The sequence below is a fragment of the Prinia subflava genome, chromosome 4, assembly GCF_021018805.1.
Source record: "Prinia subflava isolate CZ2003 ecotype Zambia chromosome 4, Cam_Psub_1.2, whole genome shotgun sequence".
In the NCBI taxonomy this organism is placed as follows: Eukaryota; Metazoa; Chordata; class Aves; order Passeriformes; family Cisticolidae; genus Prinia; species Prinia subflava.
In genome coordinates, this window is record NC_086250.1 from 49,903,539 (window position 1) to 49,921,105 (window position 17,567).

The 17,567-nt window shown below is 44.1% G+C and overlaps 1 protein-coding gene across 5 annotated transcripts in view; it reads left to right on the top strand.

The window, feature by feature from the left end:
* Nucleotides 1–16,286, top strand: part of CFTR (CF transmembrane conductance regulator) — a 111,535-nt gene extending 95,249 nt beyond the window's left edge. For all 5 annotated transcript variants that reach the window (XM_063396730.1, XM_063396727.1, XM_063396728.1 and 2 more), the window contains 6 exons: nt 94–336; nt 3,211–3,366; nt 10,514–10,603; nt 12,755–12,927; nt 13,263–13,368; nt 14,829–16,286. In XM_063396730.1, the coding sequence (XP_063252800.1) occupies nt 94–336; nt 3,211–3,366; nt 10,514–10,603; nt 12,755–12,927; nt 13,263–13,368; nt 14,829–15,035 (975 nt within the window). In that variant the 3' untranslated portion in view covers nt 15,036–16,286. The remainder of the gene's footprint in view (nt 1–93; nt 337–3,210; nt 3,367–10,513; nt 10,604–12,754; nt 12,928–13,262; nt 13,369–14,828) is intronic.
* Nucleotides 16,287–17,567: the final 1,281 nt, after the last annotated feature.

Sequence of the window (17,567 nt, forward strand, 5' to 3'; positions counted from 1 at the left end):
TTTTCTGGCTAGGAATTAGGAACAATTTTATTTCATTTGTTTTGGTAGTTTAGTATGAATTACAATTCGAATGCTGTTTGTTTTGATTTGTAGATGCGGTCTGTTGGACGAATATTTAAATTCATTGACATGCCAACGGAAGAGACAAAAAGCATTAAGCCACCGAAGAATAATCAGTTTTCAGATGCCCTTGTAATTGCAAACAGGCATGTGAAGGAAGACAAGAACTGGCCATCTGGGGGCCAAATGACTGTGAAAGACCTTACAGCCAAATACGGTGAAGGAGGAGCTGCTATACTAGAAAACATTTCCTTTTCAATAAGTTCAGGGCAGAGGGTAAGACACTGTTTTGTTCTGTTTTTTCTGACTTCTATTAAGCTTAATTATAGAATTGTCATAAACCTATTCAATGACTAAAGAGGATTTTGAATTCAGTAATGTTTTCTAAATGAAATTGTTGCAAAACAAAGTATCTTCTAAGCTAACAGAAGAACAGAAATGACTTAGGATAAAATACATATGCAACAGTTTTCCAAGCTGTATTCCTCTGCCTGAAGTTCTGGTGCTGTGGAGAGGGAAGCTTGCTGGTGAGGGCAGGTGCTGGGGACAGGCTGACCCGATGGGGCAGGGCACAAAGAATGCCGGCTGCCGTGCCAAGGGTAATGCACGGCTGGCTCCCGAGGGTGGAGGTGCCGTCTCACCCGCTCCACAAGGGCTCTGCACCGCCCTGGATCGTTAGGGTACAGACCGTAAACAGCTCTGTTCTTTAGAGGGCTGGCAAACCTCTGATTAATCTGCATGCGTGTTTGGGGTGGTGTTTAAGAAAGGGCTTTAGTTTCAGGACAGCACTTAGGTAGAAGTTTAACACTTTGCTTCAAGTTCATGCTAAAAGCCCATCTGTGCTGGAATGGAAAGAAAGTAATTTCCTGAGCTGAAGCCATATGGAGGAAGAGGAGATTTTAACTGTCCCACGTAAATGAAAAAACAGGTTCGGTGACAGCTCCCCGGCCTTGACATGAGGAACATATTAACTCCTAATTTGGATAGCACCAGTCTCTGCCAGGTTTGGTAGATTTGTCTTGGTTTACATGAATTGATTGTTTAATCTACTAAGTTTGAGAGCACCAAAATTTTGAACCCAGAATTCTGACTTCCATTCTGACTGAGCACCATCTTGAAACCACTCTGCCTTTGAGACACCTGTGATTCCTGGAACGTGGAGATGGAGGTGCTGCTGCAGGCTGGTGGATTTACTTCCTGCTGAATCCCTTGTAGCAGTGGAGTAGGGAAAATGAAAGACACTTTTGTACTGTACGAAGAGGAGGTAGAGCTGTAAAAACAAAAATCCTCTCAAGGCCTGTGATTCAAGTTCAGTGATGTACCCTTGACTGAGATGCTCCTTTAACTGCAGAGAATTTGTGTCTACTGCATAGGTAGTACACCAAGAAGGCAACAAAGGAGTTCTCCTCTGCTGAGGGGTGGAATGGAATGGAATGGAATGGAATGGAATGGAATGGAATGGAATGGAATGGAATGGAATGATCATCTAGTCCCACTGCCTTGCCACTTAGTGGCAGTCCAGAAATGAAAGCATATTATCAAGGACCTCTTAAAGACTTAGAGGCTTGGGGCATCAATCACCTCTCTAGGAAGCCTGTTGCAGTGTTTGACCACCATCCTAGTAAAGAAGTGCTTCCCAATGTCCAGTCTGATCCTCCCCTGGTGCAGCTTTGAACCATGTCCCCATGTCCTCCCACTGGATCCCAGGGATAAGAGAACAGTTGCCCCTCAGTTGTCCTCTCCAAACTAGACAGGCCCAAGCTCCTGTCCACTCCTCACAGGATATTCCTTTCAGCCCTTTCACCAGCTTTGTTGCCCTCCTCTGGGTGCATTCACTCACCATCACACCTCTCTTAGGCTGTGGAGCCCAGACCTGCACCCAGCTCTCCCAGTGAGGCTGCTCCAGAGTGGAACAGAGTGGGAGAATCCCCCCGTCTGCCCAGCTGCTGCTGCTGCTGCTGGGTTTGATCACCCGGGATGGGCTTTGCCCTCTGGGCTGCCCAGCACTCACAGCTGGCTCACGCTGATGCTGCTGTCAGGCAGCCCCTCAGAGCCCTCTGCAGGGCTGCTCTCCAGCCACTCCTCTCCCCTTTTATCCTTGTGCCTGGCATGGCTCCACCCCAGGGGCAGAATCTGACAATTGGAGGTGTTCAGTTGCAGTTAAACACTGCCCAGTGTTCCAGACTGTGTCGATTTCTCTGCAAGGCCTCATTTCCTGAAGAGAGTCAACAGCATTTCTCAGTTTAATATCATCAGCAACCTTGCTACTGGTGCATTTGACTGCTGCATCCAGATCATTGATGAGTATGTGGAAGAGACCTGTCCCTAGGATTGAACCCTGACCAACACCAGCCAGATGTAGCCCCATCACCACAAGCCTTCAGCCAGTTCTTCAGTATGGTCATGCTACAAAAGCAGACCACACTCAGGCAGGACATTGTTAGCTGTGTAAACCCAGACATTGGAAAAGGCAGCATCTTGGAGTTTGTTGGTGGCTACTGCAGATGTTTGCTTGTTCTTCCAATACGTTGGTTCCCCTACAAGGGAAACACAACTTTAAAAACCCCCAAATCATTATTTGTTTCTTCATACTTAAAGATAAGGAAAAACAGCACCAACCAGGCAGGCTGAGGACTTGCACAGGTTCTTAGGGGTGTCCAATGGCACAAAGTCTGCTGTTACCACTGCCTCTGCCTCAAGCTACCCCTCTAATCAGAGTTAGGCCCTTTATTTTCAATCTTATGAAAATGGAGTAGCTTACTAGGGTAATACAAAGGCACTCCCTACTTAGTTTTTAGTTTCTGGATGTGATTTTGCTGACGAGGGCTTCATAGCAAAATGAAGGGAAGAGGTACAAAGAGCTGGGCTGATCAGTGCAAGATAATAGACAAGCAAACTTCTGTCCTTCAGCTAAGGATAGGCTATCAGATTTTTCATCTAGTTAATGCCAACAAAACAAAGAGGAGTCTACCCAGTGTTTAATTCAGCCCTTGCTATAGGCTTTTATCATTCCCACAGGAATAACATTTGCTATCCCATTGAGATCCATCTGGACTGCTCTTCACTGCTGAGGCCTTTACGGTTTTTGCCTTAGTCTGTGATAAATATATGAAGAGTATTAAATGTTTGCTTGTATGGTTTGCATTGCAGGTGGGCCTTTTAGGAAGAACAGGTTCAGGAAAAAGCACTTTACTTTTTGCATTTTTAAGACTGCTGAATACAGAAGGGGATATCCAGATTGATGGAGTCTCCTGGAACACGGTCAGCGTGCAGCAATGGAGAAAAGCATTTGGAGTGATTCCTCAGGTAATGAGATTACTGAATATTTTTGTGCCTTCATTTTCATTGGTTAGGTATCCCCGGCAGGGATGGGTGGCAGGATGCAATGATTCACAGCAAACTTTGCATTTTTAGGGTTTCTCTGCCACTCCCACAAGAACTGTTCTAGAAATGAGAAGGTACAACACACCTAAACAGAAGGTTTCTAGCCTGCTTATCCCTGCCTCTCTGAGACAGTTTGCATTTTGATTCAGGATAAGATAGTGCCACCTGAAGAAAAAAATACAATCAGTGTTCTCAGCTACTGTTTTCTGAAGCTCTGTATCACATATTATGGTCAACAAGTGGATACTGCACACTGTGTGTCTTCCCTGGCAGACTGATAGCAAACATGTAAACCCAGGGCTTCTGAGTCTCTTGCCCATGTTCCTGCCACTGGACAGTGCCTTATATCAGTTACAGCTGTGGATTATCTGCCTGAAAAATGAACATAATTGTCTGCATACAGTAACACAAAACATGATTCCTCACTGCAAGGGTAGGAATGAAAACTGCTGGAATGAACTGCAGAATTTAAATTCTTTTGTACTTTTGTGGACTATCCTTACCAGCAACACCGATACGTGAGTAACACAACACATATTGACCATCTCTTCTTTGACAGTTATAGTTCTTCAGTTTCTAAGATAGTTCTTCAGTTTCAAAAGACACACAGTCTCCTCCATAACAGTATTCATTCCTTTGGAATCTTGTGATGTGGCACACTACTTCAAGTAACACTTGGTGGCAATCTTACCATTGGGTCTCTCTTGGGTACCAGGCAGCAGGGGATACCGATTGCAGATCTGCACTGTGAGAAGCCATGCAGCCTGTCCTGCCTTTATCCATCCTTGAGGGTGGCTATCTACCCTAGAGACTGAAAAACATGGTTTGACCCTTGGTCACCCTGGATGACCTCCTCCTTGACACACCCACAGGGGAGTGGGCTGGCCAAGGTGGCCAAGCAGCCCCTTTTAACTGTTAGCTGTCACACCCTAACTGTGCTATTCCCCCCATCCTGTCCCCACAGTAAAGCTGTTTTCCATCTTGTCTCTGTGAAGATTTGGGTTGTTCCCTGGTAGTCTCCCATCTGAGAAAGGTGGTTACCGTCTCAGAAAGCTGCTGAGTGTATGTGTGTAAAGCTGTTGTTGCAGTGACTACTGAGGCACTTTAAAATAGTTGGAGAGACTCTGGGACAGACAGACAGTTTAACATAATTCTCTAAGTTTCAGAGCTTGGGTCACTGTTAGATGACACTGAAGTATTCATGCTTGAAGAAAAATAGCCTTGATTTTGCAAACACCAGGAGGACTCAGAATTCAGTATTTCTACGTGATGATCAATTTTGAGCTGTGATATCTTCCCTTTCAAATATGTTACTCCAAAGTAGCCCAAGGACCATTTAGAGTAGGCGTGCAAAGCAGGTACAACTCTCTATTCTCTGTGCATTTCATGCTCTGAAATTTCCTAGGGGTAGCATTTTTTTAGCACTTTGACCTTGTCAGAACAAACCCTTTCTTCCCTGCCATGTTGCACCCTAACAACAAACCAAGCCTAACAGAGCAGTGTTGAGTCCATGGTTTGGATCCACTTCTTACCTGAGCTCTGCCAGTCACACACTGCCTGCAGAGCTGAGGCTTGCTTGGCAAGCTGCCATTTGATAACTGACCTCTTGTCACTACTTCTGTCCTCTCTTCAACATTTTCATATCTATCTGTTCCTTTAAACTTTTATTTCTTTATTACAGCTGGTTCAGTTCTGCAGAGTGATTGTTGCTTGTGAGTATGAAAAAAATGTACCCCATTCAGATCAAGGCAGTTGTGCAGTGAATTGCATGTGCAGCATCTTTTATTTAGTTTGGAGGACATGTGTGTCATACAGCTCTCTTCTGAAACATGTCTGTATAGGATAAAGGATGCTTTTATGAGTAAGATGTGTCTCACGTAAAAATTTCCTATACAACCAAGTATAAATTTCTGTATTGGAAGGGGCTTCCTTATCTCTCCCATAGTCATCCTTTTGCTCTCTGCCTTGATGGGATGTGGTTGCCCACCAGAATTTTCATCTTCCATCTCCAGCTGTCCTTGGGAATGCATGGACTGAGAAGAAATCTGAATGCTTGGTAACAAGGAGTCTCGCTGTCCCAGTGGAAATATGAGGAATAATTCTCATAGCTGAGCACTCACTATGGGGCCACTAATGGTATAGAAAACACCATTCTGCAGCCATCAGCAAAATGCAAGAGACATTACATGGGCAGTGTAACTTAACCTTCTGCTAGTGAGGTGCATTGTTACTTCATTGTTAAAATTGCACATTTAGTTCACATTTGGAAGTCCTAGATACATGGATCAATGCCAAATAATCCCAGCCTTCCATTCTCTGGAAGGTCATGAGGGTTGCCAGCCTGTTTGCATCCTTCAGCTCACAGCACTTGTCCCAAAGCCTTGGCAAAGAACTGCACATTATGCCTCAAAAGTTCCCACATTCAAAACAAAATGAAGTTTTCAGCAGCACTTTCCCAGCAGGAAAGAGAAATTGCATATGCCACCCTGCCTTTCCCAGCAGAACAAAGGGAGCCTTTTGTTCTTTGCCATTCACCTACAGCTTCAGAATGGAAAAAATGTTGCCTTTCCTTTCCTGGGAGGCTCTCCTACAGCAACACCTGGATATTCACTGTCTCCAGGGAAGGCTTTGCCAACAAAAGGGGAATGGAGCTCTACCTGAGGCATCCTGAAAACTTTCTAACACTCTCCTTCTGTTCCTTAACCCTGAGTTTCCCAATTTGGTAGAAAAGAAGTGCTTTTCTGCTGTGTGAGCCTCACTAATGTACAGCCACACAGCACACACAGAGTCCTGATACACTGCTGTCTGCTCCATGCAGGCTGTGCTGGAATGACCTGCAGGGTGGTCAGGGATCACACTGAGCAGCAGCAAAGCTGAACACCTTGCTCCTTTCAGTATCTCAAATCTGGCTGTCAGTGCCCTGCAGTGGTGTAAAGGGTTAATTCATATAAAACATATTGCCTCAGGCACCCACAAGGAAATTCCCTGCTGTAGCTTCTCACAGGGCTGTGGGTGCGCTGCTGACAAACAGCTCCACGGGCTGTTTGTCATTCTCCCACAAAACAATTACTCCACTGACACCAGGCTGCACCTTTGCACCCATTATCCCTTCTTCCTGGACAGGCCTTTCTGATGATTTTCCTGCAGGTATTTGCCTACCACATTTCCAGAGTGAGGATTTCCAGCTGCATTTGGTTTCAACACACTGAGGCTTTCTTGCATGGGTCCTTGTGCAGATTACATCCTGAAGTATTTATTGGAGTCAGATTGAGAACATGGCTTCAGAAATTTGTCTTTGAATGGAGAACAGGAGACCTGCAGTTGATTTTCAGTTAAAACAAATGATCAGAAGCTTGAGATCCATGAGGTGCCGCTAGCTCCAAGGAAGGGGATGACTTCTGATGTTTTCTTGAGTGTTATTCCACGCATTTGAGTGGATCTCACACTGTTTTCTACATGTAAATACTCCATGTAGAGTTAAAATCAAACCTAGCATGGAGAACAAGTTTTCTACAGTTTGCAGGACTGCCAGCAGACAAAAAAAAAAAAAAAGTTTGTTTTGCTCCTTTATTTTACTGAAGAAGCAAAATTTTGCAACTTTCATCTTTGTAGTTCCAGTTTTTCAGCAGCTATCACATTCTGTTCATTGTGTCTGTCTGTGTCTGTCTGTCTGTCACCAGCACTATTTCTCATACCCTTCAGGCCTGCTCACTTTGGAGGTCACGGCTCCTTTGTGGTGTGTCAGCGTGCTCCTGCCCGGTGCAGCTGCTGAGCAGATCCACTTCCCAACGTGCTCCCACAGAGGCTCCTGCAGGGCTTTGGGATGAGTCAGCATCACCATAGCGAGGAGCATCTGCTGCATCAGCCCTGTGCAGAGCAACTGGGACGTTAATTAACACCCCCTGTGCTCGTGCTCATTTGGGGCAGTGTATAGGTTGTTTGCTATGCCATGGGTTCAGTGTTGCCAGGAGCATAGCACTTATATTTACCTGTAAGCTCTATAAGAGGCAGATGTTTTGGTGTCAAGGGAGAATGTTACAGAACTGGTCCCAGAAACCTTTCAGGTTTTTGTTATTTCTGTGCTCTTATTCTTATGTCAATGTAAAGTTCCTAAAGGACACTTATGAAAACAAGTCCTCTAACTTGGCACCTAGTGCTAAAGCATTCTCATAGTAACTTGATTTTATTTCATGTTGATATTGCTGCTACAGACAAAGTAGAGGAGGCTACATGGAGGTCATGCTGTTCTTCCTTGTAACTTCCCTGTGCATGGAGCTGCTGCATGGTTCCAGCTGATGTTGCGTTTGTTCTCCAGTCCTGGGGCTCGTGGGTAGAAAGGTCCTTGGGTCTTGCTGCACACAAGTGGCAGCAGCAGCTGCTGGTAGCCAGGATACTCTCACTCGTTAGCAGCCTCTTGTCAGCTGATCCTTAACTCTCCTGTAAGCATTTCCTACGTACTCTGGGGTCTTGGTTCTCCACATAACACATAAATTGCTAAGGAAGCTTATTGCCACACACACCAATACACAGAGGCTGCAGCCACTAATGGGGATAAACGCCCTTCGGAAGGGTTGATTTGCAATATTTGGGGTGGTCAGAATATAAACATGACCATATTTATGTTTCCGAATGTTTTGCTTGTGGGTGGATGTCAAGTCCTAGAAACTATTTGTTGTATAATCACACCCACTGTCATCCTGTGGGAATGTGAACAAGTGACCGAGAAGGAAATGATCCCATATCTTCTGCCAGTCTACTCAGCCATCCATTCACCCTTCCAATGCTCTCTTTATTTCTACTGCTCCCATATTTATGAGCAATGTAAGCCCTTCATATTCACTTTTGGGTGTTTTTGTTTCACTTTAGACTTCTAGTTTTTAAGAATGTGGAGAGATTTGTTTCTGCTTCTCTTCAAATAGACTCTAAACTGCTTAGGTGACTCATATGATATTTACTTAAGTGAACCCTATATGGCTTCTAATGAGCTGGGAGGAAGAAGGTGTTGAAATTGAGAGAGAAGTACCAGAATTCAGGACAAAAACATATTTATTTTTTGGGGATGAAAAACCAACCCTGCTTTTGGGAATAGCTTGCTTTTAGTGCCCTGCCTCTTGAACGCACAGTTATTGGAAATAGAAGTTTCAGAAGAAAGTTGTACCCTGTATTGATCTGCAGGGTGCACTTCAGCAGGAATGTTATTCAGCCCTATCTTCTTTAAAACTGGTTTGTTCAGTTAACTATTCTTTACCACCAAGAAATGAAAACATGTATTCCATTAGTTAAATGTGTGGGGCTCACAGTGTGAACAAACCCACGTCTGACACTGTTTCCACTGCATTGTTGTTTCCACCACACCCACTACTTGGAAGAACCTAATCCTGCTGCAAATATGTCACCCCACTCACGCCACCTAACCAGTGCAGGGCATGGGAAAAGGACTGTGCTGTGCTTCACTGAAGTACACTGCTATTAACAATAACAATTAGAAGGGAAAGCCTCTACTCTTTCCCCATTGTCTCTACAAAAAGTACTTCAGTGATTAATTTTTAGCTGAGTGTGGTTCTGCAGCTCTGTCAGTGTGCTGTTTGCCGTGTGGTGAAGGTATCGTTGCACTTCAATCCACCCCACTGAGTGCACAGCACCACAGTGCAGCTGCTTCTCTCCTCTGGTTTCTTGGATTAGTTATTTCCTTCTCTTTTACACCAAATAAGTTGGCAATGCAATGGCATGCATATCTTAATCTAGCAAATTAATTAATGTAATTTATTTTCCTCTGCAATGTTTGCACTTTTAATTAATCATAATTAAATGATTAATGTAAATGTGCATATAAATCACTTTGAAATTTGATGAAAGGATGCCAAGTTCCCAGGCTGGTCAGATGGAAATTGTGGTAGACAGGCCAAACTCTGGGAGAGCCCTTGTTGAGTGTATTCTCTCAGTTATTTTCTGCTGGTACAGCTAGTCCTTCACTGCTTTTGGTAGTGTTTGACTACCAAGACTCCAGGAACTTACGTGGCTGTGAATCACTGGCATTTCAACATGTTTTCTCTAAATAAATACTTGGTTTAGAAAGACGGAAGAAAATAATTGTCTCAAAGTTTTCCTCTTGGTTTTTGTTGCGTACATACAAAGACAGAGCAAGAAAATGGTAATATTTCTCAACAAGACACTTAAATTCTTTGAGAGCAAGCTCTCCCTGCAACAAAGAGCAGGTGTACTTTACAGCACAGAAAAAATGGTTTCTTAAGAAATGTTGCACAGCCTCAGTGTCTCTTGAAGAATCTAATTTCCATCAGAATCCACCCCATGTAAAAAGAGGTTAAACAAATATTTAATTTTGTCTGAGTCACTGCTTCTTGAGCTACCAGAAGTGTATCTAGCAGATAGAGCAGGGAGCCAGCCCAGCCCGCAGTGTCCAGCAGGGAAAACCCTTAGGGAGCGGGTTGAGGCTGCTGCAGTCGTGCTGTCACAGTTCAGTCATGTGACAGAGAGAGAGGGAAAGAACAGCTTTAGAGACAGGACTGGGACATGGGGAAATGCCAGGGAACACAACCATGCTGAGATGTGTGCTTCACTACGATTTACTAGAAAAAGAAATTCATTGATGAAAAACAGCTTAGGACAATGTCCCTGAATTTTGACAAATAAGCAAGTTTTTTTCTCTCTAAGCAAAATTGTGGAAACACACACTTTAGTTTGACAATTTTTTTTGTATGTTTGAATATGTTTCATGTAATCCAGAATCACAAATAATTTTAAAATGTTTATTTCAAAATGACAATACAGGAAATGTTTTATTCTGAGAACTACTGAATCTGGGGTTTGCTGGTTTTCAGACAAGTTTGGCAAAGATTTTATTAAGACAATTGCCAAAATCTAAATATATAAGTGTTTTCAAAATCACTTTTTTTTTGAAAAATATTAAAAAAAATTAAAAACTGCAGTGAGCTCTATCTGGTAATTGCAGAAGATTATTCTTTTGTCTGCTTGCTTCACCATTTCCAATGCTTTATACAATGTTTCAGGTTATCTATCTACCTGTGTCTGTATGTCTTTTATCTTGCAGAAAGTGTTCATATTTTCTGGAACTTTTCGGATGAATTTGGATCCTTATGGGCAGTGGAATGATGAAGAAATATGGAAAGTTGCAGAGGAGGTAAAGCTGTTCAGTGTTATTTGTCTCCCTCTGGTGATGTGGTTACAGCAGTCTGCAGCTTAGGTCAAATGATTGTAATATTTTATATTTATGTACAATCTTAGTAAAAAGTGCAGGGGGAAGGTCATGCTGTGCTACAAATCATATCTATTATGTTTTATATAAATAGTTATTTCAATTCCCAGGCCTATGTGAAGCCAGCTGAGAGGATCTCTCTCTGACAAGGCATTCAGGCTTTTGTTCTACTTGTGTCATGGAGCTTCCTCTGCCGTGGAAAATAAGTCATGGAATGTCAGAATTTCAAACCTGAAGATTGTCTTCTAATATTTTGTTGAGGTTTCAGCAACAATGTTTTTTCCAGTTCCCAAGGTTAGGGACCAGATTCTGTTTCCTTGTTGCACTGGTCACACACACTGCAGTTGTCAGGTGCCACCTCTTGGCTCTGATGGTGATTCATGGGTTGCAGAGGTGTCTGTAATGCCCAGGAAAAGTCAGGTGAGCATTACAGGAGGGCAAGGGCCACAGCCTAGAAGGTGGATACCTTTTTCCAAGGTACACATGACCTAATTAATACAGACCTAACCATAAACTGGTGCCATTTTCCTTGTTCATTGCAAGTCCCCTGTATCAAAAAATGCTTACAGGTGTGGAACTTAACCAAGTGGGGATCAATATCCCCTTTCCTGAAGAAGATAAGCTCTCCTGCTTTGGAGGATTGTTTCCAGTGTGTGTTTGAACCGAGCTTGGGATTTTAAAGAGCTAAACTTCTTTTACAATGGCGTGAAAAAAAATTTATTTTGAAATGTTTATCATTAAGGAGTTTGGCAAATCTGTATGTGATGCTGAGGTTTCCATTGCACAGGCAAGAATGCAAAGCAAATAGAAAAAAGAAAGAGCTGTAATGGTTTTTACTAGGAGTGATTGGATTGTTTACCAAGTTCATGCTCTTGAAGTCTGGCTTGGCAGTGGCAGTGAGTCAGCGTAACTTTGGGAGCACGGCACAGAAATGAGCTGTCAGCTCATTCCAGACCCGTGTTGACTGCTGAGGATTTAGAGGATTCTCCTGAGATCAGCATCAGCTTTTTACACTCCTTGCAGAGGACTGCAGAGAACAAGGCCTTGTCTGATGTTTTGTGTTTTATTGGCCCCGTATTTCAGCACCCAAATCTGTCAGCCTTGTGTCAACTTGTGAGCTCAAGTCTTACTCCTGCAGCCAACAGTCTGAACCCTACAGGTACATGAAGAGACCTTGTGCAGTTTTAAGAAGAAAGCACTTTTTTCCATCCATTGAATGCAAAATTTCATTAAGGACACAATGAGTGTTCAAAAGAGAATGAGGGACAAATCACTGGCCTTAATTTGCTTACAGATTAAAGCACGAGCTCTTCAGAAACACAACACATATACCCATACACCGCAGTTTAACATGGTTTCCATGCAAAATGAAAACACTTTGTAGGAATTGCAAATTTTTTGTTTTCCCTGGAATGCAAATTAGTTGCAGATCAGTAATATTTAAAAAGTCCAGGGGGGTGGCCTTCAAAAATTCCTGGGGCTTCATTACATTTTTATGTTGTTTTATAGAGCCATGTAACTCACATATATTTCCTAGTTTTCATTTTGTAAAAATGTCTGCCTAAACTCCATTGATAAGGCCAAGGACCACAGTTGGTTTGGACCTATGGAAGATGGAAAGCTGTGCTTTGAGGTGTAAATCTCCCAAGGAGAGTAAAGAGCAGCACTGGAAGAAACAGTCAGAAAATATTTCCTGGGCTGGACTCTGGTTTCTGGTGCAAAGGCAGCAGATTCACTTGGCATGGGCACCCCTCTAAAGGCTTTGTCACCAGTGCCAGAGAGAAGCCCTTTGTGCCATTAGCACAACCAAAGTGCAGAAGACCTTTGGGGCAGCAAAAGGAGCACCTGGAAACACTGTCAGGCAGTGACCATGGTGACTGGGGTTATTTTCTCTGTTGCTGTAATATAGCATATAATTTTTGGTAATTTATTTTTAAACTCCTAGTAACCAAAGAGGCCTGTTTTCTTTCAAAAATTACTTTCCCTAGCGTTTACAATGGTGTAAATGATTACAATGATTACAGTCAGCAGTAATTATATCTTGCCAGTTTTTTGTGTCCTTTTTTTCTCTGGCAGGTTGGGCTGAAGTCTGTAATAGAGCAATTTCCAGGCAAGCTTGATTTTGTCCTTGTGGATGGAGGCTGTGTCCTCAGTCATGGCCACAAACAGCTGATGTGCCTCGCCCGGTCAGTTCTCAGCAAAGCCAAAATCTTGCTGCTCGATGAACCAAGTGCTCACCTGGACCCTGTGTATGTTCTGTTCATTTGTTCTGTTTTCTAATATGGAATAAGAAAACCTCGGAGGCAGCACCATCTAAAGAGCTCTTTTGTAACTTGTCTGGCCTATTACTAAACCTGATTTCAGTAATGTATGTTGGTAATTCTGTGCAGGGAATCAGGGAAGCCTGGTTACCACCTTTACTCTGTGGCTAATAGCTTCTTTGAAAGCAGAGAAGCAGCTGAGGCACCTCAGAGCTGTGTCCCTGCATGGAAGCTCTGCAGCCCACAGCCAGGCTGTTCACATGTCACTGCAGTTATGGGCATGCACATTGCAGTCTGAATGCCAGGGTTTGTTTGCCTTTCAGAACTTCCCAAGTGATCAGGAAGACCCTGAAGCACGCGTTTGCCAACTGCACGGTGATACTCTCCGAGCACAGGCTGGAGGCAATGCTGGAGTGCCAGAGGTTTTTGGTGAGCGTTTCTCATAGGCTCATTTATTGTTGTCTCACTGCATTTGATGAACATGCAAAACACACCAAGTGGAAATGATGATGTTTTCTGAATTGGCTGGGGTCATTCAGGGCAACCTATCCACTGGCAGAACTGCAGCAGGCTCCTGTTTGCTCTTTCACCTGATCTGTCACAGACACCTGTGTTCAGATGAGCTGGGTCTTATTCTGGAGGAGCAAGAAGGAAAGTTTCAACTGAAGGAAAGTTGTGTAGGTTATCCAGCTGCTGATCCAGGTGCCTTATATTTTTTGATTGGCTCAGGAGATTCTGAAAAATCTCAGCATCTCACAGAGTTTTACAATTGCAAATGCAGAATCAGCTGCACTTGAGCAATAGGAGACTGCCTGGGGAAGAGGGGTTTCCTAGTATGTGATGATCAGAATTGCTAATTTCTTTCAACAAGCCATGTAAATATCCCTTTAACATGTAATCAAGAGGATAAACTACTGGAGTCCTGGGGTATTTCCTTTGTTACATAAAAATAGTTAGTAAAGAAAAAGCAAGTTATGTAAATTGCTCTTAAAAATTAGGTTCCTCGCTCTTTTCATCACTCTTTTATGAGAGGGCATCTAAATTTTATTAGCAGAGTGAGACATGGTTTTTGATGTCTGTTTGATTGGCTGCATTAGCACAGCAGGAGGAAGACTGCCTGGAGTTAAAGCAGGCTAGTCAGTTGTCAGGCTGTACATCCCTCTGGATGCACTCCTCCCCTGGGAGTGCTGGACTCAGCCTCGCCCCCAGCTGCTGTGGCAGCAGAGCCCCAGCAGGCAGGCAGCCTCCGCTCTGAAAAGGCTTCCCACCCTCCAGACCGTGTTTCAGCGACAGAGATGCTAGGAGTTCTCTCCTGTCAGAGCTGTGCCCTTTACCAGAGATGTGCTGACATTGCAGTACCAGCAAAGGAGCCTGATTTTGCCTTGGCTCCTACCTGACAGGGGAGACTGGCACAGCCTTACAGGGCAAACTCGTCTGCTTCAAACAGAGGTGAGCAGCGCTTCCTTGTTTGGTGAGAAGAAAGCAAAGAAAGCCTGGCACCTTGCTGGCAGCCTTCTCCCTCTGCTTGCGACAAAAAAATTAACACTTTCTTACTGGGGTGCTCTAGCAGTGCCAGGGAAATGCCAAGGTACTGGGAGACTTCAACAAAGGGACCCAGAGGTAAAACCAAGTCACAAAGAGAAGCCAGTCAGTCCAGTGGCACTTTTTAATTTGGGGAATAGGCATCTTTTCCACATGTTCAAATTTTAATGTATGTTTTTGTGGTTGTAATTAAGAACTGCAAACTAGAAATTAGAAGTTTTAAATTGGGCCTTTTCTGTTAGAAGATGTTTGCCATGTCTTCATGTCTCTTCCCTGTTCCATTAGTTGCATTAACTGAACTCAGTCAGCACCACCACTGCTGATCTAACCGAGTGATGTTTCTCCAGGTAATTGAGGACAATAAATTGAAACAGTTTGAATCCATTCAGAAGATGCTGACTGAGAAGAGCTCCTTCAGGCAGGCCATCGGTCACGCTGAGCGCCTTAAGCTACTCCCAGCACACCACAGAAACTCCAGCAAACGTAAACCCCGACCTCAAATCACCGCCTTGCAGGAGGAGACAGAGGAGGAGGTGCAGGAGACGAGACTGTGAAGTGCTGTGTAGAGAGCCTCTTTGTGGAGTGAAAGGTCAGCAGTGCCCCATGATGACAGGACCAGCACTTCTGAACCTGCCTCAGCCATGCACAAATTCAGCCTTCCAGGAGGTGTTTACTGCAGTGACCACATGAGCATGTGGGAATTGCTTCCCTTCTGTGGTTAATCATGTGCAAGTCAGTACATTCTTTGAGGTTTTGCCACTTACAGTGGTGAAACCAGATTTCCTTTGGAGAGCTGCTCTGATTGGATACAAACGAGATGCCAAGATGAAGTGACCTACCTAACCTAATTGTTTCAGAAAAGTTTTAGAAATGTTCTTGCTGCGGTGAGAGGACTAGACAGCAGGAAGAATGTGAGAAAACAATCACACCTGGGTGGAAAATAGAAAAATCAGTGTGTAAAAAACTTGTGTGGATTCACTTCCTGCAAATGAATTAAGGGGACAATATCAGCAAGGTACACAGAAAACTTCCTCCTCTTTGTTTTCCATGCAGCAACTGTAATTTCAGCTTAGCAGGAAAGGCCAAATGCCACGTGCATAGGTGAAAATGAAGGAAGAGAGGATATTGCCTTGGAAGCCAATCAACATCTGTCATGTCTCTACAGTTAAGGGAGAACTGGTATTTCCTCTTAAAACCTAGGAGACTGTTAACCTGACCCTGCACACACTCACAATTGGATGAGTGCAGGCTGACATCAGTATCTAGCAAAAGGTAAGAGTCCCGGCAGTGGACCTGTAATAGTCTACATAGGTCTGGCATCTTTATATGCTTTTTACTTTGGCCAAGAAAAAACCAACCAACCAACCAACCAACCAACCAACCAACACACAAACAAAACCCCAAATAAAACAAAAAATACCAACCTCTCAGAAGTAGACTTTAATAATGAAATTAATTTTTATATTCTTCTGGTTTGCAGTTTTATTATGGAACTGAATGTTCTCTAGGATATTTTATTTATTTTAATATTGTTGCAAACTTTTGCTAAGGAAATTATGTATTTTAAGAGTGATTATGTACTATACAGAAAAATATATTTGTACAAAAAGTTTTATATTTGGATTGTTGCAGGGATATTTTGCTACTAGACTTTGACGTCTCATTATGCTAGAGCTGTTGAAAACAAGGGCAGCCCCAGAGTCTGGCCAGGTACTGTCCGATGCTGTCTGTGCACTAAAGTATTCTAGTGATATACAAGTGGTTTAGATTTTTTTTTTCTTTAAATAAATTTTTAAAAAGAGAAACTGCCTGTCTGATACATTCCAACCCCCCCCCCCCCACACACACACACAGTGTGGCAGGCACCGCTGCCTATCCGAACCGCGGGCACAGCTTTGATTCCTGCCCCCGCTCCCCTCAGCGGCGGCGGGGTGGCCGCGGGGCCGCCTCGGGCCGGCCGGGCGGCGCTAGGTGGTGCTGCGGGCCTCAAACCTCAGCCCCGGCCCCGCTCAGCGCCCGAGCTGATTCCCTTGCGTCTCAGTTTTGCCCTGTCACTGTTTCTGTGCCACTAAGCTCTGCTTGATCTGTAACACTGCCAAACCAACCATGTATGAAGTAGCATCTCCTTTGCATCCCCCCTCCACTGCCCTTGTCCCCTCGAGCTGCTCACCTCGCACCGGCTGTCCCTGCTCTCGCAGTCAGCTCTCCGTTCGCACAAGTCTTTACAGAGTACGTGGCCGAGCCTGGCTGGGAGGCCAGGGCTGCTGAGCGTGGCCAAGGCCAAGGAGGCGTGCCAAGGGTCGCTCTTTTTCAGGATGTTACTCAGAGTTACGGCAGACACACCAAGTGGGGGAGTTCATTATCTAAATAAACAAGATGATCAGAAAGATCAGCAGAAAAGAACCACTGTGTCATTAGAACCAGCGTGTGCTTCAGAGCTTGCACAACTGACTCTGAGTGTTTTGTGCCCCTGTTGGAGTTAGAAGGTGGTAGGTAAGCTGGATTCAGCAGACAAGGACACATTTCAGGAAAGAAAAAGGTAAATACAGCAGGAGCCTGTAGTAGACGGGACATAATGGAAGCTGCTGATACAAACACTCAGAAGGAGGACTTTGCAAGAAAAAGTCAATCTGTTGACTGACTGCCCCCACCCTGGGCCACAACACTCACCAAAACCAGCTTCTGCCATCAGTGCCCAGCCACCACCAGCTACTGCCAGCCCCAAAGAGCCCGGGCAAGATGCTGCCCTCTCAGGGGAACTGAGTGTGCTATTTCTTTCAGTCCCAAACCACTGCTTCAGCTCCTTTGGAATTCAGGCTGGAACAAGAGGTAAGCTAGTACCAGCCTCCATGAGGAGGACAACAAAGCCTCTCCTTCCCAACAAAGGTTGAGAAGAGCACACTGCCTTCTAAAGTGTTCTTGTACTTGCTGTCAGGGCGTGACAGCTCCCAGGGACGTTTGAAACTAATCTGGGAAGTTGCCCATGCTGTTTGAGATGGAAAATGGAGCACAAGAGGAAAGAGAGAAAATAAAAAAGAAGCAAATGAGGCCATAAACAGTGGAAGAACAACCAATGACCTTCATAA